The sequence below is a fragment of the Ictidomys tridecemlineatus genome, chromosome 1 (assembly GCF_052094955.1).
Source record: "Ictidomys tridecemlineatus isolate mIctTri1 chromosome 1, mIctTri1.hap1, whole genome shotgun sequence".
Classification (NCBI taxonomy): domain Eukaryota; kingdom Metazoa; phylum Chordata; class Mammalia; order Rodentia; family Sciuridae; genus Ictidomys; species Ictidomys tridecemlineatus.
The window spans coordinates 168187395-168209970 of record NC_135477.1 but is presented as its reverse complement, the minus strand read 5'-3'; the positions used below and the strand labels follow the sequence as shown (position 1 = coordinate 168209970).

Below are 22576 nucleotides of genomic sequence, written 5' to 3'. Positions count from 1 at the left end.
GGATCATGCCATGGGATTATGTGCAGAGGACAGAATCCTCCATTCATCATCCTCTCCTGACTTCTAGCTGCAGGAAGAGTGCTGAGGTGCTGAACATACTGTGTAATAGCTTCTCTAGCGCCGAGAGTGGGCCATGTCTAATCCATTATGGTGTGTCTCTCACATGGTCCTCCTAGAGAAGCCCAGACACCTGCAGGGAATCAGAGGAAGCCTAATGCCTCCTGGTCTCCATTAATAATCCCCACTCATCATGCACATTTTCTTTATAGATCTGCATGTGAAGGCTGAAGGGCATTTCCATCATTTCCCAAGAGCATTCCAAGAGGGCCAGAGGGAGAACCATAAATGAAGAGACAGATGCATCATGTCAGGAAGGGTATCAACACTTTCCTTTAATCAGCACGCAGTCAATATTCTCCATCATGAATAACTAATTGGTGTCTCAACTCCGCTCCTCAAATGTCATTGCAAAAATCTATCTGAGGAATGTCATCTGCACTTAAGGAAGGGACAAGCATCATAATTAAGCTTGAAGCTATTACTTCAGCATGAAGTTGCCACGAAGTGTGAAATGACTATAATTCACATTTTTAAGACCCTGAATTTATTAGCATCTATTTCCTATTCAAGGTTAGGGGTATGGTGCTTGGATTGTCAAAAGATTCAAATTCCTCTGTGCTTTGTTATTTTGGAGTGTCTGTGTCTGAGCTCAGACGCCAGGCAAGGACAAGTATCATTAATGAGTTAGGTTGTATATGTAAAAAATAAAAATAAATTCTAGGGGATTGGATGTATCATGATTCATCTAACCTGGTCCCCCTGTGGGGAATGGCAAAAGTGGGGGCCCTCTTAGTTTATCCAATAGAGGAGCAGGATAAGACATGGGGGAGACCATCATGTGCCTGGAAGAATGCCAAAAAATGTCATGTCCTTAGGTTAGGAAAAGATGTGTAAGCTGAGAGTTGAAGAAGGAATAGGATTATCCAGAGCAGAGTGTTCCAAGAAAAGGGAATGGTAACATGAAGAATCGCAAACACCCTAGAGGAAGCAGGGCAGGGTAGCGAGGCCAAAGCTTGCAGACAGAAGACGTCTGATTCAATGGAGTATCAAAAACGCCTGCCTACTTTTTCCCTTTCTGGAAATGCTACTTCAATGGCTATAAATGGACCCCAATAAGGCCCTAATCCACAAAGATGAAATAAAAGAGAAGAGATAAGGGTACAAAATAGATGGCGACCATGCTTTGGAAGTTGAAAAGCAAATCACAGATAGTAACTCCATTAGCAGGTGAAAGGAAACTAAAAGCTAAGAGCTTATATAGGTCTGGGGAAGATCAAGCTGCAAGCTGATTAAGCTGAAAAACTGTGGCCAGGCCCAGGAATCGGAAGTGTCTGGCAGGACTGCAATAGAGAAGACTTACGGAGGGCCCCATGGGAAATGGGCAGCCCCAAGGGACTGTTTCTTCACTGGTGTGGAAACAGGGAATTAAGGGAAAACCTACATATGGGAGCGTGAGGTCTCCCAGATTCCCCTCACCATGAACATACTGACAGCCAGATGTATGATAAGCAAGGGATTCGGACTTCTATTGGGGAAACTGACCAGCCCAAGAGAAAAGACCTGTAAGTTTTGACATTTGGAGTCACTCCTCACCCACCACCCAGTCCCGTTCATGCACACAAACATGACAAGAAATTCTTGATGCTTTGATTCTTGATACTTCACTCTTAAAAATGAAGAGCTATGCAGGACTCACCAACCACTGGATAAAGCCCTAATCACAAACCCAGGGATATGAATAAAAAAAAAAATGGGGGAAACAAGAAATTTGAGAAAAACTATCATTGATATGTTCAAAAGGAAAAGATAGTACATTTATGCAAGGTGTGTTATGAAAGGATAGCACCATAGGGGGAAAAAACAACTTTTGAAAATTAAAATATAAAATCAAGGATTAGAAGTTCAGTGGAAGCAATGAAAACTAGGGGAGAGTAAGAGGAGAAATAAAAATAAGAAAATGGCTGGAAGGTGGGGAAGAGTCCCAGGAGACCATCAGTCGAGGGTCATGTTAAATTCATATGTATACTTTTGTTTTGAAGTTTCATCTTCAATCAGGGAGACCCACTGAAGGATGGAAGGGAGTGACATTTGTCCCAACATGGCACATGATCCATGGCCAGGTGTGGGGCAATTTTATCTAGCTCTCTCTGAAATTTGTCTTACTCTCATTTATATTACACTGCATTGTATCTAACCATGGAGAATTCTGGATCAAGAAAAAAAAATGATATTTGTTTTTGATTCACTTCTGGCTCTCAACTTATTTCAGGTAAAAAAACTCATGTCAGCTTGTTCCTCTAAACTCCCATTCCTCTTTGTTTTTGAAAAGGTTATAACTGAAATAAAACAAGGCTGGAGTGGAGCCAGGATCATGAAGGGTGTAATTAAGAAAGATTTTCTGTCTGAACACCCAGCAGGGCCATCCTACTGGGGAGAAAGAGAGGGAAATCAAAAGCAATTGTGTGTTTCTCAAGAATAACAGAACAATACACTCCACACCCTTTGCATAATAAATGACAGTGGCTGACATTTTAATCAAGATGAAAACCGTGACAAGTGGGAACATTCTGCTTTGAGGCAGAAGGTGGCAGTAGCTCAGGAATGCCCACTATGCTCTAAGACTAAAAACTTCCCACTTATTTTTAAAATATCATGGTGGCTGATGACAGAGATAAAAGTACAATTTTATATCCTCCCAATGTGCTTTTGAGTGATTTTCTCATATTTTAATCCTCATGATTGAAATTAATCTGAAAGACATAATTTTAATTTCTGAGTAGAAGCCTCATGTCTGGGATGATGACAGTGATGTCACCACACTGCCCCCTCTCAAATTCAGATGGAAACGGGCTGCTCCTGACAGGTAAAACCAGGTGCCTCAATGCACATCATCCATGGCTCTAACTTTTAGGGATAGTCTAATAATGTCTAGTGACGATTCTGAGAAAGGCTTTGGTTCCTCCGAAATCTGGTTGAGTTTGAAAGATGAAAAACTGAGAAGTACATTTGGGAAGGAGGCTTAGAGCATCATATGTGAAATTTCATTTAAATTAATGATGGTTTAAGACTTGAAGTGAAAACCACCGGGAGCAAGTGCCTCAAGATGGATTCTAAAGGCGTACTTCCCCTTTGATAGTAACCATGGTTCCTACAAGACACACAGGGGGAGAGCCACAGCCTTAACGGTTGGCAAAGTGAGCCAATGTCAGTGTAACACCTCTACTAAAGGCTGGCCCGTCGACAAGACAAGCCATGTTCATCCATGCAAAGCAATGGAATATCTTTTACTCTCCAACTTCTGATCCTTATGAATTACCAGGAAAAATTAAATTGAGCCCAGTCTGGCAACCTTTCTGTGATCCCAAAACTTAAACTTTCTCTTCAACAATCCGTTTTTCAGACTCTAATTATTTTCTTCCCTCCATGACTTGAATAAGGGGAGTCACCAGGACCTTGCTTTCACTCCTCTCCTTACATTTTGTAAAATCTTCTTCCCACAACCCCCAGCCATGAGAAGAGATGGGCTGTCCATTTATTTCTGAATGAGACTTTCCTTATGTGCTGCCCTGATTTTCCCCCTGATGTTATCCATTCTCCCCTGGCTTCTAGAGGCAGAATTACAATGTACAGAGGAGATGGTGATGGAACACATGGGCTTGGCATCTTTAAAATGCAGTTTCCATTGCACTTTTAAAACAGGAGCTTTTGATAAATATGTCAAGGGATGGGATGGAAATATCTCAGATACTAAACATCACTTTTCCTTTGTGCCATTTGTTTCTCCTTCTGCACATGAAAAGAACCATGATAGAAAGGGCATCCTAGAAAGATACTAGGGACGGGGGAAAGAGAAATATGCAGATAAATTTAAACCACAGCACTGATGTTTATAGGAAAAAAGAAGGAAATGATAATAATTGTAATTTGGGAGGAAGGCAAAGAGGGAGCAAAGGGACACATGCAGGTAGGTGGACAGTCCAATCAAATAGTCTTGAAAGGGGAACAAAATGTTCTAATTTGGGGATTTTAAACAGAATGACCTTAAAACCGAGTTAACCTCATTATACTCTAGTCTGTGGCATTTGGAATCCCTGACAAGAGCCATGTTACAGTCATGTCGTCTTTGGCAAAATGAGAAAATAGTGACAGCACATTGATTGGTTATAGCCAAGTGCATCCAACTGACAGAACTGTCTCCTATTCTGAAGTTGACCATTAGTGGAAATATCCTTTTGTACAAACTGTTAATAGTGAACATAAGAACTTGTTTTTTTTTGGTTCTAGTTTTATCCTTAATGGAAACAGAATTGTTGGGTACCATAATTGGATGGAAAGTTTTTACTGGCTGATAAAATTTGAAACTCTGGAAACTCCTGTCTGAGTTCCTGACTCCTGATAAAAAGGGCTGCTTGTCTGTCTTCCCCAAAGCTAACATTTGTTGAGCTTATTATGTTCACTGAGTTTTTTCAATGTTCTAGGCACTGGGGCTTGGAGAGCTTTAAACGAGATGCCCAAATTCCCAAGGCAGTTAGGCACTGGGGCCAAGTTCAAACCTAGTAGGGCACCTTCAAAGTATACACTGGTGACAAATACGGACATTTGATGATTTCATAAGACCCTGGAGTAACCATGCTACTATGATTTTTTAAAAATTTTTTCTTTAACTCACTTCAATATTTGTGTTATGTGACTAAATAATGCTGAATTCTATATAAACAAATTCTATATAAACAAAACTAAAACTCTTAGCCTAAATGCATGGAATGCTGGGAATGGGTGGGAAGAAGAGATAAGAAACAATTATAGAACATGTCTCTAAATTTTCATAAGAAACATAAGAACTTCTTGCACAGTGGAATTCAATGGTATTGCTCTAAATACCATGTGCCCAGGGCTAAGTGCTTTGTCTCTCTCTCTGGCTGAGTATGTGTTTCTCTCTTTCAATATGTATGCTTATACATTTTTAAAACTCAAACTCTACAATATTTTTGGTATTGTGACTTTTTAAGGGTACATTATAGGCCTCTAATTAAGTGAACCTCAGGCTTTGACAAACTATTTCAGTAGCTTAAATTTATAAATCACTGGGAGCCAGTAACTTAGTTGATTATAGACACTCAAAAGTAAAGTTAAAGCAAAAAGAAATTTATTTTGTCAATTTGTAGGAGCCTTGTCTAATTCTTTTTTTCTTATGATATACACAGACTTTAAATCTCACCCATTCCCAAAGGAGTTTAGCTTTAGTACTTTCCATTTCAAAACAAAGAGAAACAAAAGCACCTACAGAATGTTCAAGTACACACTGGGAATAACAGATGTACATGAGAAGTTTTCTACCTTATCGGTGGAAACCTGGTAATATTATGAAGAAAATAAACAGTAACAAAGCAATATCTATTTGGAACTGAATAGGTTTGAGATTAATGGATCTTTCGGTCCTAAATGGTGTGGTGCACCGATTTTTGGAAGTTAAAGCAATCTTTAACGTCTTTTGAAACCGTTCCTGAAAATGACTCCACACCATTTATTAAAGAACACAACTGTCAATGTGGAAAATTACATCATAAGCCCCCACCTTTGTAAATGACCAGGGATGTTTTAGAGACTACAGAGATATATTGGGCTATTCACTCCTACACTAGATGGTCTGAGAGATCCATCTTTTTTTAAAATCCTAAGACCTATTTACTGACTTTTACTCTTTTTCTCTTCTTTCAAATAAAACGTCATTTCCTGTAGATAAACTTGGGTGATTCTTCTAGCCTTACCTAACTCTCCAACTTTACCTAACTCTCATAGGGAGATGGCTTCCTTCTCTGTATTTCCTCTGGCTTGGTTTTTAATCTCTATCCTGTCAATCATCATAAGATATTGCATTTGGTGGTAAAAAACCAGCCTCTGCCTCAGAGCAAAGCCTGTCCAAGGAAGAGACATGACCTTTGTCCCTGGAAAGGCCCACAGAGCACTCCTAGGCACATTCCCACCCTGCTAAGTTGTTTATCTACAAATAACAGGAGAGATCTGCTGTGCCAGGTGTCCCTGACTCAGTCAGGCTAAGTGGGGATCCATAGCAGCCCCCTAGCAGCCACCAATCAGCATGAGACAGGAAAATACCTGGGATGACAGATGACCCTCCCAGTAGTTTATGTTGGTTGATAGCAAGTTGGGAAACCATGTAGTTCAGCAGGTACACCCCTTGTGGTTTAAACCAATCAGTTCAAATGAATACCCCTTTTGTACTGACCAATCACCCCTACCCAACTTGTTCCCGCCAGTGAATGTGCTAATCATGTTTTAGAGTTGTTGTTTGATTTTCCCGTGTTGTGTGATGATTTGCTAAGAGATGCTATGATGTATGTGGGGGTCTCTGCCTTCTCCAAAGAATGTATAAAACTGCTGCAAACCCTGTGCTGGGGTTGGGGTGGCCTCTCAGCGTCACCAGTTGCTGTGTGTGCGTGCGGAGGACCGAGCTAGCTCACAATAAACACCTCTTTGCTGTTTACATGGATCTTGGTCTCTGGTGGTCTTTGGGGGTCCCGAATTCGAGCATAACAGTGGTTATATTTCTGTTGTATTCCCCTTAGCTAAAAACTACTTGAGTACCGATTTCTGCATTCAGAATAATTAGCACACATCCTGACTCCTTAATAAATGTCCAACAAATATTAGGTGAACAGTCCCTGATCTCCACTGAGAGGATAAGCAGCCCACCAGTCTGGTTATCACTGTATGTAAAGTGAGAGCACACAGGCACAGTGGCTGAAGGAGGAAGAAGAGTTTTTACAGAAAGACCTTTTAGCTTTAAGATCTTTTGTGGCTCCTTCCAAGCTTTGGAGGATCTTAAGGGGAACAAAGTTGGGTGTAGGAGTATAGTAGTCAATATCTCCTTCTCCCTCTTTTCACATATGCTATATGGCATGTGCCTGTGAGATAAGATTTCACAGTCTACTTCATGCTCTTGTAGGATCAGAATTCTATGAGGAAACTTCACAATTGAAAGGAATCCTTAGAACACTCAAAGGCAGCCTCTGTTCTTATAGAAAATACGTACGCAAAACCAAGTGGCCTATTTCCTGCTTCAGATCATGAACAGCCTAACATCCGTGATTTTTTTTCCATTTTTCTTTTATATAGACTCCAGAAAAAAAAAAGAAAAAGAAAAAAAACCTCGAACCAGTGAACATATAATACATTTATGTTCAAAGATCATGAATTTATTAGAGTCCAATTTCTATTCAAAGTTAGTTTTTCTTATGTCGAGGGATGGGTACAATGCTTGGTATATTTTTAAGTACAGTCTTGAATCTAGGACAATGAGTCATTATTTCAGAATAACCCTGAAGGGGTAAAATCAACATACACTGCCGGAGAGAGAGGTTTGGCTTAGACCTTTGTAACCCTCATTATTTGTCTGGAGAGAAGCAAATGTTGTGTGCGTGTGCGTGTGCGTGTGTGTGTGTGTGTGTGTGTGTGTGTGTGTGTGTGAGAGAGAGAGAGAGAGAGAGAGAGAGAGAGAGAGAGAGAGAGAGAGAGAGAGAGGGAGGGAGGGAGAGAGGGAGGGAGAGAGGGAGGGAGGGAGGATCTGAGCTCAGCTCTGGTTATTTACAAACATCTTAAGAAACACTGCAAAACCAAACCTCCAGCAACTCTGAATAGGCAAGGAATCAACTGAACTCCAGGGAGCAAGAAGCTACCTCTCCTGCAATAGACCTTCTAGGAAGAAATGCCAGAGGCCTCAAACCTGGTTTTCATTAACAAGCAAGCAAACAAAAACCAAGAGAATAAAGAAAAAAAAACCTGTAGCAGCCCAGACAGAGGTTTGAGGACACAAAAGTGATCTTAGAGGACATGCTTTCTAAGACAGATGCAATTTTCTCACTTTTTTTTTTACTCAATTTGTTTACCATTAATAACAAACAAGACCAAGAAAATCTTTGTCTAGAACATTAGAGATAAAATCTAAAAAAAAAAAAAAACTACTGAAAAGCATTCCTACTTAACTTCAGTGGGAATTTTAAGATCAAGATCAATTAATTCACATCTCGACGGGCTGCTTTTTTGTTAAGACTCTTTTATATATATTTTTTAATCTACAAGACCTTCAGGTGATTGCAATCCTTTTAACAAATCTTAACACAGAGTAGGATATTCTAGGACTTTAAGATGTTAACATGAGGGGAGAAAATGAGTTACGCATAGGTAGGAATGATCTGTATGGATTTTATAGCTCTTCTTTTAATCTAAAATAATTTGAAAACAAAAAATTGAAAGACTACCAAGGGATTAGCTGCTTTGCAGAGCAAAGCTCCACAGTTAGCTGGAGCCCATGCAGTAAGTTTGCTCTGGGGACCTGGCTCTCAGTGATGTGCCTCTTCCCCTCCACAGCCTTGCCTCTGAGGAGCAGACCCATCTGCTCCTTAATGCTTTATCCATCTCTACCTCCTGGTAGGAGCCCAGGGATCTCACTATAACTCCTCAGTTTTCTTGAGTCTAGAAGAAGCATGAATGTGGCCAAGTAAGACTCATTCAACTCTAAGGTCAGAGGACAGGAGACTTGGCCTCCAATTTCATTACATATTTACTCAGTATCCTAGGTTAATACCAATCAATAGCAGAGTAAGATGTGGCATCATTAAACAGACACACTTGTCTGGTTAGTCTGTGAACTACAACTGGTTACCTTTCCAGTGGGTCAGAGACCCTCCTGCAAAGTGCCTTTAAAAAGCAAACACAGTGGGCTTGTTGAGGGTGGGGGCTGGCTCAGTGGTTTTGCACTTGCCTAGCATGTGTGAGGCGGCCCTGGGTTCGATTCTCAGCACCACACGTAAGTAAATAAAATAAACCTCATTGACAATGGAAAAATATTAAAAAAAACAAAACACAAACAAAAAATTGCAGAGGATGAAAAGGCTAGATTTTGACACTGTAGGTGCCTGCCTCAATCTAGGCTCTCATGATTTGAGCTAAAGAGACAAACAAAAGAATAGGATAACAGGAAATATTTTTGTGCAGATAAGAAAATTTTATTTCTAGTCTCTGTAGAATATGCTCATAAGTTTAGAGTAAGCAAGGAAAATTCAGCCATTACCTGAAGCCTTCATTTCTGCAGTTTCACTAGACTTATATTTACTCATGAATTATGGAGATTTGATTTTTGAAGGCAAGTTGCAGGGTTTCCTAGAGAAAATGCACTGACACTCTCAGTGCTGCTAGAGAATTTCAAGGGTGAATATTCTGTTCTACATTCTTCAGGACACAGATATCTAAAGCAGAGGAATGCACGGAGCTTGTGCCTTTTGATTTCTATGTGTTTATGGGGAACAGTGAGTGAGTTAATTCGATACAGGTAAACCATGTGTAACAATTCAATGAGGTTAATGAGAATTTCTGTCTTAAGTATCATTTCTTTGTATTGGGAAACTTGGAATTCCTCTCTTTTCACTCTCAATAAGGTACATAATAAAGTGTTTTGAACTATATACACTGTACTGGGCTGTAGAAGGTTAGAACTTATTCCTGTGTTATTGTATTTTGGTTCCTGTTATCTAGCCTCCTACAATCTTCTTTCTCCCACCTTTCCTAATCTCTAGCAATCACAATCACTATTCTACTCTCCATTTGTATGAAGTTAATTGTCTTTCTCTGTCTGGCTTATTTCATTCAACATAACATTTTCTAGTCCCATTCATGTTGCCAGAAATGTGAAGATAATTTTTTTCTCTCTCTTTTCTTTCTCTCTCTCTTTCTCTCTCTCTCTCTTTTTTTAGACAGGGTCTCACTAAGTTGCTGAGGCTGGTCTCATCTCAAACTTGTGATCCTCCTGCCTCAGCCTCCCCAGCTTTTGGGATTATAAATCTGCCGCACATGTCTGGCCAAGATTACATTCTTTTAATGACTGACTTATAGTCCATTACGTTGTGAAAACAAATGGAAAATCACAATGGAACCAATGTTGCAAGGGTTTTACAAAATGGACTCAGAGAAACATAAGGAAATAGGGCTTTCTGCAGATTCTAGCTGCTGGGATGTAAATTTTGGTCATCTCTATTCTTTCTCTGTAGGCAGTAAGTATGACTGGATGGTTACATTGTACCCAGAGGTTCAAGATACATGTCAAGAGGATACTCTTGATTTGTGGATACTTCCATTCTGTTTATACATTCTTGTCTTTACCCACTAATGGTTAAGCAACCTTGGTACCTTTTCAACATTCAGTAGACGACAGAAACTCACCCTTTCTTGCCTTCCTAGGAACACTTATTCAGAGATCTAAACCTGTGTCTCCTTAAGACTCTAAATAAAATTGCTTTTGCAGTTTCTGATTTTGAATTGGTTAATGTTAGGGTTTGGATTTGGAATACCACAAGCTCATGTGTGAATGTTTGGGTACCAACGTTCAGAGGTAGGGCCTTTGGGAAGTTATTGGTTCACCAGGGCTTCAATTCATACCTTGATGAGCTATTTTTTCTATAAAAATATTTAGTTGTAGGTGGACACAATACCTTTAATTTTATTATTTTATTTTTTATATGGTCCTGAGGATGGAACCCAGTATGCCTCACCCATGCTAGGCAAGCGCTGTACTGCTGAGCCACAATCCCAGGCCCCTTACTGGGCTACTGAGAGGTGTTGGCAATGTTAGGATGTGGAGCTGAGTTGGAGGAAGTAGGTCACTGAGGTACATTTTGTTCACAGATCCTTCTTCTCTCTCATACTTTGCTTTCTGGTCACCATGAGACAAGCAATTTTCCTCTATAATCACGCCCTCTGGTCTGATATTCTCTCTCTCCTTGGGCCAAGAAATAATAGGGCCAAGTGACCAGGAAATGAAATTTTTGGAACCATGAAACAAAAATACATCTTCTCTGCTTTGAACTGATTTTCTCAAGAATTTTGTTATAGTCATTGAAAACTGGCTAACACAACTGACATTTACATCACTTTTTAAATCCGTTTGTCTATTGAAGGACACCTTGGTTGATTTTACAACTTGGCTGTTAGGAACCTTGTTGTAATCATCATGAGTGCAGGTATGTGCCTGATAAAGTGATATAATTGGGGGGGGTTTCTTTTTGATTACAGCCATTTTAACCGTGGTGACACAATCTCTCATTGTGATTCGATTTTCCATCACATGATAATCAGTGATGATGAACATTTAAAAAAATAGTTATTGGCCCTTTATGTAGCCACTTTTGTGAAATGTCTGTTCAGATCATCTGTCTATTTTTTATTCTGATTATTTGAGAGTTCTCTCCCCTCCCTAGGGGAAGTGGTTTGAGTTGGATTTATTTTTAATTACAGAAGAGTAATTTTTGCTGCTTAACATCAAATTAGCCTAAATTCTTTCCTGTTACATTTTCCAAATCTTTCATGTAAACCGAGAGCTTATTCCATAGGGGGTGGATATCAATATTGTCTTTTAGAATTCAGCTTTATTGGAGAGCACTTCTCTCTGGGCTGGGCAGCACTAACTAGTTCTGTCAGAAATCAAATTCTGCTAAGGACTGTTGAAAGGAAGAGAATCGGACCAGCCCTTCATTCATTACCTCATCCGGAAAGAGTTCTTACATCACAGACATGAGACATTGCACTCCCAGAATGAGCTCTCTCAAGAGTCCTGAAAGGCAGGTTTTCTTGAGTGACTTCCAGCTTCAGTGCTGGAAGGAGAGGTGAGTCAGGTAACTGGCAGGGAGTCAGGTAATCTCTGGCATGTGGCAGTTTTGCTGGAAAAAAAGCTACTCTAGAAAATGTGGTAAAACTTTAATACGATAGCCCTTATGTATGTGGAGCTTTGCTCTTCTTTTGGCTAACTTTATTTCTTTACAGTCACAAAGACTTACAGGCTTTGCAAAACCAGCTCCAGGTTTTCTAACGAGTTTTATTTTCCACCACTGAGAAGTGTTCCTGTTAAATGAATAGAAGCTGCTAGGGGGATTGTTTCTGTCTTAGCAAAGGACAGACAGCATCATAAAAGTTGGTAAGACTTGTGCAATGCAGATATCTTTGCCTGGGGTTGGTGTCTATCATATGAAACAGTTACTCAAAGCTGTTTATGGTCATTGGTTACATATCCCTGGTTTTAAGTAAAAGAAATAGGAACCAAGATGAAGAAAGCCAGCATTCACTGAATTCTTCATGGTTATGATTATATCATAGAAATTGCAGTTAAATTGATATCAACAGATACATTTTTATGTGTGTTTGGAGGACCAGAGTTAATTCATTGGTGGCTAGAATGGGTTCAGGCTATGTCAGTCTCCTGGTCTGCTGTTCTTTCTCATTTTCCACAGTTGGTGTTAGTGAGCAGTGGGTTTCCCAGGGTCTACCTCTGCTTCAGCAGCATGCTAATGGCTAAATGCCCAGAGGATGTCGTTCTAGCCACATTCTACCCAAAGAAATAGGTAGTTTGGTACACAGAAATATACCAGTATTATATTTAGACATTAATTTCCTTTAGAAAGCAGTTTTCTTTGAGCTGATCAACACCAATTACTGTCTAGTTTTGTAACTGATCAGTTTGTGTACCATAAATACAGCAGCCAATCAATGAATCTGAATTACACGAATGCAAAGTTGGCGACCTCTCACCCCAAGACCTTAATATTCTTAACTATTCAGCAAACTTTTCTTTCAGGTAAAGTTGATCTTCAGTCATCTCCCACCTCTCCTGGTTTACATATTCACATTGTGACACCATCATTATAATTCGAAATGAATCATGGGTCTGTTGCACAGAGTAAGATGATTGCAATTGATCGGTGCAAATCCAGGTCAGAAGCTTACCTTAGTTCCTTGAAGGGGTCTGCCCTGACGTTAGGTGTTTCTATGGATTTAGGGAAGACTGTGCCCTCAGCTCCTGTAAACAAAAGAAAAGAAAACAGAGATTGGAAATGCTGGCGGAATCACCTAGGGGTACCATCAACACATTGGAGCTAAATGTAGTGAATCCATTATACAACCCAAGAGCACTGGCTTCAGGGCTCCTGATGAGAGAGCATTGAATCAACTCATGCAAACAACCTTTGAAAAAATAAGAAATATCTTTTGAAAGTGTTCTTGCTGAGATCAGAGTGAGGCCATGAGGCAAATTGCATCTTGGCTTAAAAAAAATAAAAAGAAATTTTAAAAAGATGCCTAGGAATAAATTGCAAAGTCTGACTCTCATAAACCATTAATAGCCACCTAACTGCAAATGTTTTGAAATACGACAGCTGAAACTCTCTGATGGCAATGCGGGGCACAAATCACATAACACCTTGGACATCTAAGCAATAGGTTAGATCGCAGTATTTGCCTAAAGTTTTTCAGTAAATAAAGTTCTGTATTATTCTCTTGGAGAGACAAACAAACAGAACATCGTGACCTATTATTTGAAGTTCAAGGCTTTCACATTTCAGGTATTAACATCGATTCCCCACCCTATCTAGACATTTAGCTTAGCTGTACTATAAACCTTTATCTTTACAATGTGTCAATACATTGCTGAACCTCCCAGCCATAAAAGATTGTGATTATCTGATTTGTACACTCCCAAAGTGTGTTCAAATCATTTGAACCTCAGTTTATCACAGACAATTGCACTGGATATCAGTTTTTTTCAATTAGACTTAGCTGAGACAGCTGAGTATGTGGCACATACTCAGTAGCTCTAATCCCAGCTACTTGGGAGGACGAAGCAGGAGGATTGTTAAGTTTGAGGCCATCTTGAGAATTATTCTGAGACCCTGTCTCAAAACAACAACAAAAAAAATTAAAAGTGCCAGGGATAGAACATGCATGAGGCCCTGGGTTCCATCCTGAGTATCTTGAAACAAAAAACAAAGCAAATGGAGCCAAGGTCCTCTCTTATACTTTATAGTAAAGAAGTTTGTTTTATGTATTTGGTGGGTTATTTTGTTGTTGTTGTTGTTGTTTTGTGTGTGTTGGGGATTGAACCCAGGGCTTTGTGCATACAAGGCAAGCACTCTACCAACTGAGCTATATCCCCATGCTATTAGGAGAGATTAACTATTTTGCATTCATGTGTAGATTTCTAGAATTCTCTTGCATTGTTAAAAATGTGCAGAAATCCTCCATTCACCACTATTATTCCAAATCTAGATTTATCCTGGAATAATTATAAGTCCAGGAAAATGAATTATTTCTCCTGGAATAATTATAAGTCCAGTCTTTTTGATAGGAGTAATAGACTACATAAGTACAATCAGGAAATAATGCATCTACTTAATGTTACATATGGTCCTTAAAGGAATAGCTTGAAGAAAAACAATAACTATTTCTAAGCTACCATTTCAAGTGACTATTGTAGACTCCATAATTTATATTCATAAGCACTAGTTCATTTATTTCCTGTAACAATCTATTAAAATTAACAATTGCATTAGGCAAAGAGACATTAAGTGTAGGGCCATTGAAGACCTTTCTTAATCTGTTAGACATCCTTTTTAAGACTCTAAACTGTCTCATTTCAAATACATTGAAATATAAACATTTAAAAATTCACAACATTTTTGATGTGAATTTCAGAAGAATGTCATAGTTTTCTTATGCATAAATTATTAATTTTGTCTTTATGATTTTAACTTTATTGTATTCTGTATATTGGAATCAGATATGTAGTGTAGTTTTGGAGCTTTTGTTAAACATGTATTAAATTTGGTTTTGCAGAGTATACATTCCATCCATTTCCAACATTTTTGTGATACTTTGGCGAATGCATAGACAAGAGGTCCTGTGGAGGCTGCCGAGGTTGACAGCCCTAGAAGTCACAGAACAATGAGTGTGACACTTGGGTTTATGGCCCCAGGCGGTCTAAAACCCAAGAGCATACCTTAACCCCTCACAGCATCAACTCCTATCAGTTCTAGAGCAACTTCCATCTATCAATCTATCACTGTCACATTGAGCAGGAACTTCCCTTGGAAACTCAGAGATCCTTAGTCCATGGCCATTTGTGCGCTAGGTTTAAACTTATGACTAAAAGAACAATTGTATATGTCAGTCAATAAGGCAAGGATAGTTATTTGTTTGGTTACGTTGTCTTCATTCTTTAGCTGTAGCTAAAATTCCTCCTTTACCCAGAATTCCTTGGAAACTATAACATCAATTTGAACCATTCCTAATCATCTGATTTATCCACATGGCAATTAGTACTGGCCATGGATCACCTTCATTATTTGAACTGCTACTGTACACAGTGGAGAATAAGGTTTCACCCATTGTCATGGCTGCTTGATTTATAATTGGTACCTCAACTTCTATGGGAGTACTTTTATTGTTTTAAGCCTCCTTACACAATGCAATAAAATTTGAATGAGTGCCCAAAATTGTATTTCAAAATAGTATTTTGATTCCACCTCTAAAATTAAAAATCATGCCAATCAAGGAAGACTATTTGAGCTAAACAAAAACACAATTTTTTTAAGTAAACTGAGAAAAATGCCTGTAGTCTCCTCCTGAAACCAAGGGATCCCTTAATCTATAGATAAGGAGACTAGGGCTGATAACATGTGGGTTTCCAAACCATATATGGAGACATTAAGGAAAGAAAAACGACAGACCAATATCCCTGACAAACTTAGATAAAAAAACCCTTAATAAAATATTAGAGAATTCCTGCTCAATAACATATTAAGAAGACTGTACATCATAACCAAGTTGGTTTTAGTCTACAGATGCAAGGATGGTTTAACATGCAAATTAATAAATGCAGTTCATCACAAATAGAATTAAGGACAAAAATAACTATCACCTCAACAGGTGTAGAGAAGGCCTTCTACTAAGTTCAGTACCCATTCATGACATGAACACTGAAGAAACTAGGGATAGAAGGATCCTTACCTCAACTGCATGAAATTATATATGAAAAACCCAAAGGCAAATCTCATAGTAAATGGGGAAAAACTGAAAGCATTTTCTTTAAACCATGGAACAAGACAAGGGTGTCTATTTTCACCATCCATATAGTAGCCAGAGCAATTAGGCAAAGGAAGGAAATAAAAGGGATAAAAATAGGAGAGGAATGGGCTGGGGTTGTGGCTCAGTGGTAGAGCACTTGCCTCACATGCTTGGAGCACTGGGTTCAATCCTCAGCACCACATAAATAAAATAAAGATATCGTGTCCATCTACAACTAAAAGAATTTTTTTAAAATAGGAGAGGAAGAAGTCAAATTATCGCTGTTTATAGATGCTATGATCCTATACTTAGAAGATCCAAATAAAAAAACTCCATTAAAAGACTGCTAGAACTAATAAACATATTTGACAAAGTGGTAGGCTACAAAATCATCATACAAAAATCAATAATTTTCCTATATATACTGACAATGAATCTGTTGAGAAATAAATCAGGAAAATACTTTCATTATCAATAGCTTCAAAGAAAGAGAAGGGAGGAAAGGAAAGAGAGAGAGAGAAATTTAAAAAAAAATCTCCTAGGAATAATTCTAATTCTAACCAGGGAGATGAAAGACCTTAGCTCTCCAATGAAAACAATAGAATACTAAAGAAATAAATTTAAAAAGACACATGAATGTGGAAAGACCTGCCATGTTCACACATAGGCAGAATTAATATTTTTTAAATGACAATTTTATCAAAAGCAATATGTAGATTCATTGCAATACCCATCAAAATGCCAATGACATTGTTCACAGAGCTAGAAAAAACTAGTTCTAAAATTCATTTGGAAGAATGAAAAAAATAGCAAAGGCAATTTTAAGCCCAAAACAAAAGAAACAAAAATATCAAACAACAAAACAATGCTGGAGGCATCACAAAATCTGACTTTAAATTATAATGCAAAACCATAGTAGCCACAACTGCATGGCACTGGCATAAGAATAGATACATAGACCAATGGTACAGAATAGAAGACACACAGACAAGTCCACATAGATACAGCATTTTAGTCAGATTTTTTCACTGCTGTAACTAAAAGGACCCAACTAGAACAATTTTCAGGGAGGAAAAGTTTATTGGAGGCCTCACGATTTCAGGGGTCATAATCCATAGACAGCAGGCTCCATTCATTGGGGCCTGAGGTGAGTCTGAACTTCATGGCAGAAGAGTGCTACAGAAGGAAGCAGCTCCCATCATCAGAAGGCAGAGAGAGGAAGTCTACTCTCCAGATGTAAATTATATATACCCCAGAACCATGCCGCCAATTCCCACCTCCATCCACACCCTACCACTTCAGTGACCACTCAGTTAATCCCTGTCAGGGGATTCCATTCACTGATTGGGTTAAGACTGTCACAGCCCAATTACTTCTCCTCTGAACCTTCTTGCATTGTCTCTCATGTGAGCTTTTGGGGGACTTCTCACATGCCAACCATAACATACAGTCATCTGATCCTTGACAAAGTGGGTAAAAAACATACATTGGAGAAAAGATAGGCTTTTAGATAAAGGATGCTGAGAAAACTGGCTGTCCATATATAGAAGAATGAAACTGGACCCTTATCTCTCATCCTGCACAAAAGTTAACTCAAAATAGATCAAAGACCTTGGAATTAGACCAGAAAATATAAAACTCCTAGAAAAAATAAAAAACATAGGGTCAACAGTCCAGCATATAGGCACAGGCAATAACTTTCTCAAGAGGAACCCCAAAGTCCAGGAAATATTGCCAAGAATTAATAAATGGGATAGTCTCTGCATAGCAAAAGATACAATTAGGAATGTGAAGACAAATCCTACAGAATGGGAGAAATTCTTTGCTAGCTACTCTTCTAATGTAGGAATAATAACCTAGATAATTAAAAAACTTAACACCAAAACCAAAACAACCCAATTAATAAAAATGGGAAAAAAATTTAAACAGACTTGTCTGGCTAAAAAAAAAACATGAAAAAATGTTCAATGTCATTTGCAAGTAGGGAAATGCAAATCAAAACTATCTCATACCAATCAGAATGGCAGTCATCAGGCATACAAACAATAGATGGCCATAGTGGCACATTCCTCTAATAGTGGTTTAGGAGGCTGAGGCAGGAGGATTTCAAGTTCAAAGCCAGCCTCAGCAACAGCAAGATGCAAACAACTCAATGAGACCTCATCTCTAAATAAAATACAAAATGAGGCTGGGAATCTGGCTCAGTGTTTGAGTGCCCCTGAGTTCATTCTCTGGGAATAATGATGATGATGATGATGATGATGATAATAATAATAATAATAATAATAATAATAATAATAATAATAATAATAATACTGCTGCTGCTGGACAGAATGTGAAGAAAAAAGGAATACTTTAAATTGTTGGTGGAATTATAAATTAGTACATGCACTATGGAAATGAGTATGGAGTTACCTCATAGACTAGGCATAGAACCACCATATGATCCAGCTATACCACTCCTCAGTATTTATCCTAGAGAATTAGTCATCTTACTAAGTGATCCATGCATACCCATATTTATAGCAATACAATTCACAATAGCCAAACTGTGAAACCAGTCTAGTTGTCCATCAATGGGTGAATGGATAAAGAAAATGTGTTATATGTACACAATGGCATTTTATTCAGCCATAAATATACTTTGTCTACAACCAGAGATATGAAAAATTGTGCTCTATATGTATAATAAGAATTGTAATTCATTCTGCTGTCACATATAAATAAATTTTAAAAAAAGAAACGTTAAACGATGGCATTTGCATGAAAATGGTTGGAACTTGAGACAACTCTGTAAGAGAAATAGGCCAAACTCAGAAGATCAAGGGTTGTATGTTTCATCTTATATGTGGAAACTTGAGAGGTAAAAGAAAAAGAAAGGTAGGGGTGAATCTCCTAAAAATCAAAGGGACATCAGTAGAAGAAAGGGACCAGGAGGTGGGAAAGGGGAGGGAGGGGAAAATGCTAGGCAGTGATATTGGCAAGATCATATTGTTATAATGTGTGCATGTCCTAATTTGTAAAAATAAATCACTCTGTGCAACGATAATCCAATAAAAATGTGGAAAGAAAAACATAACAAAAACGTGCGTCTCACAGTCACATACCCAGTGAGATGTAGTGCAGAGATTCACATACAGCCAACGGACGTAAGAGCCCACTCTTACTCACAGTTCCTAGTGCTCTGTCTCCTCAAGCCCAAGGCAATGTGGTGAAAGTCAAGCCAGCAAGCCCTAGGGGATGGACTGACAGGGAGATGTGGTGGGTGATTGACAGGCTCTGCATGTAGGGAGGAAGTGAAGGGCAAGATCCTCATGCTTCCTCAGCTCCCACTGTCTACTCAAATACCTTTTGGTTTTAGTTTACTGGATTAGCCAAGGGGCCCCATATATCTCACATACCAAAAGACATACTTACTGACATAATTTTAAAGGAAAGATATCAAAGTCTCTCATTTGGTAACTGACTTTGGACATGATACTTATTCTCTCTGACAGAGGATTTTCTTCTCTGAAAAGAAGGCATATGTATAGTACCTTTAGCTCCTAGAGAGATATCATGGGAGATTGAGAACTCTGGTGCATAGCAATCAGTAGATGATAATCAATAAAAATCTACTAGGAATAAAATTTTATGAACCTTATTCTTCCCTCTTCTTATCCCAATTCTCACAATGATTTCAAAAACAATATTTTTAAATCACTGACTATGAACTTGAAACTATATTAAACTACTATAGGTTTTCATTTGACCCATAGAGAAATCCTCTCTGGTAGGGACTGTTAGTACCTGTCAGTATGAATGTGGCATCTGAGACTCAGGGAAATGAAATTTTTTTTCCTATAGTCAAAGACTGGCATCTGAACTGTAGTCTTCAGCTCTCAGCTTTCTAAGCCATTTGCTGTCTACTTACTCATCTTCTTGTGAGACCTGAGCAAATGCCAGTGCTTCTGCCCTCAAACAACCCTTGCTAAATCCCCAGTCACCCTTCTCCTGAAAACAATTCACATGTACAATGAGATAAAACATTTGTTACTTTTCTAAGGGAGCATTTCTCTCCAAGTCCTATCAGGTATCTGATTTTTCACACCATTTTTCTCCTTCTCCAAAGTGGCACAGTGGACAACCATCCATCAGGACAAATTTCCCATTCCATCCTCTATTCATTCCTGGATAATACATTATTCTCAGTTTTATTATTTCAAAAAGGTTTCTATTAAAGTCATACCTACTGATTCCCTCTTTTGACACAATATAATTTACTGGCAATAAATGTTCATAAACAGTTTGACTGAAAAATCCATAAAGCCATTTCAACTTTATTTTAAGTTCCATTTAATGTCCCTCAAAAATGATTTCATCAATGTGTTTCCATTAGCTGGTTCTCTGCCCAATAACTTAATTCCACACAATCAATCAGGAACTTATAAGGCATGAGACAGGATCTATCTAAAGTGTTTTGAATCACCATAAGGATCAGCTCAATGGCTCTTTTTCCTACTAGCACAGGTAGGGGGTATACTTGTTGAAAAATCTCAAATGCACTCTGTTACCATGGTAACGAAAAAGCCAGCTTCTCCTCTTTAGAAAGGATGCTCAAGTTTTGAGGTCTATTCTGTCGATCTGTTATGCTTTCCCCTCAAGGTGTCCTGGACATGGAGAATCCTGAAACCCAGGCCTTTCTCTGTGATTTTACGAAAACCCCATGACCACTCTAAATTCTGATTTCTTCAGATGTCAAATGAGGAATGGAGTATCAGAGGTAACCTATGTTGCTCTAAATCTAAAACTGGATGAGGTAACAACTGGATCTAACAGATAACCATCTTTAGCCACCTCCTTTCCCTGAAGCAAAAACAAAACAATCCTGAAATATCAAAGGAATTTACTCAGCATTTTCTCAGTGTTTAAGGAAAAAACAAAGAAAAGTAAACAGATTTTTATCCAATTTAAACTTCACTTAATTGGTATAAATAATCACCAGAAAATAAATCTTGTTAGAGAATAAAATAGTAGAGAGTAAAATTATGGATGAAACTAACTTAAAAAAATAACAAAAAAATCCCAAAGATTTTGTAACTGAAACTCCAAAAACCTGGGGGAAATGAAATCTTATGCAAAACAGTAAATACTGAAGTGCCTAAAACCATACATCTTAAAAATTGCTGTGGTCTAGACACTGAAAGAAAAACTTAGATTTATAAAATTTGTCAGAAAAATGGGACTTGGGAGAAACATTGGGAAGAAAAATTATAATGACAATCTCATGATGTTGATAAAAATTTATGATGATCAAATCATTCTAATAAATGGAAAAGAACCAATCTCAAAGCTATTATTTTAAGAATTTTTTAAAAAAATATTATATATATATATATATTTTATACTTAATTAATAATGTGAACTTTTGTTTATTTTTTTTCCTAAAAGTAACATGCAGTGAAAAGTTCTTTTAAAGGAAACAGGTAGGGGAATGCTTCATCAGAGATTTCAAAAGCATCAATGAGTACAGAGTTTCCACAACTATTGAGGGTTGGCATACTGAACTAGCTGTGAGCTTCTGAGGCCTCTCCAAATAGGAGGAGTACAGAGACACCAGACTGTCTCATATAATGGAGAAAGTCAGTTGGGGTGCTTTAATCCCAGTGTATCTTCCCTGGTGGCATTTAATAAACTGCTAATGCGAAACATCTGCAGTGAATACAAGTAGTTTCTAGGATACACACCAAATATTTTCTTGTCAGGAAATAGGACAGATTCTCCTAACCTAAAATGTACAGATAACTAATTAATTCAATAAGTGTTTATAAAAGGGCCCATCCATCAAAGTTTTTGGGGAAAACAGGCTCAGACTTCTATTCAGAATTGCAAATTATTTTTAAAAAATTCAAAATGTATATATAATTGGTAGCAATTCCAAGTGTTATTGTATTTATTGCCTATCAATATGGAGCAAATATGTACCTGTGTGCGTGGTACAATGTTGAGGCAATATTCAGGGAGATTTATCTTTGCCCTTAGAGGTTTTATTATAACTAGACAGATAATATAGAAAATATTTAAATAAAAATTTAAAATAAATTTACCATAAGTCATTTATTCTCAATGAAGGAGATATCACCAGAGGAAAAAAATGAGTTCTAGAGGTCAAACTAGATCTTGCTCTATTTCTGTACAGAACATGGTATGCATCTGTGTGTATGTGTATGGATTATGTGTATATATACATGTGTACATCATAAGCAGAAAACAATATATCTGTGATAATAAAATTTTATGGGACAGAATGATGAAGAAAAATCTGAAAAGATTCTTTAGAAGAGTAATATTAGAAAAAAAGTTGATAAGGAAGGAAGGAAGAGGGGAGGGCACAGGGAAGTATTGAGGAATGAAATCTACCAAATCATTAAGTCCACGTATGAATAGAGCACATTGAATCCAATGTGTGTGTGTGTGTGTGTGTGTGTGTGTGTGTGTGTGTGTGTATAATTATAATGTACTAATTAAAGTAATAGAAGGGAGATCAGTAGAGTAGAGCAAGAGGGTCAAGGAGAGGATGAGGGGAGAGAAAAGGAATGAGACTAATCAAATTATGGCCTAATGAATATCAATATTA

General features: G+C 38.0%; 1 protein-coding gene across 5 annotated transcripts in view; it reads right to left on the bottom strand.

The window, feature by feature from the left end:
* Positions 1-22576, bottom strand: part of Sgcd (sarcoglycan delta) — a 928109-nt gene that overhangs the window by 86295 nt on the left and 819238 nt on the right. For all 5 annotated transcript variants that reach the window (XM_078051547.1, XM_078051537.1, XM_078051538.1 and 2 more), the window contains one exon: positions 12847-12919. In XM_078051547.1, coding sequence (XP_077907673.1) covers positions 12847-12919 — 73 coding nt within the window. The remainder of the gene's footprint in view (positions 1-12846; positions 12920-22576) is intronic.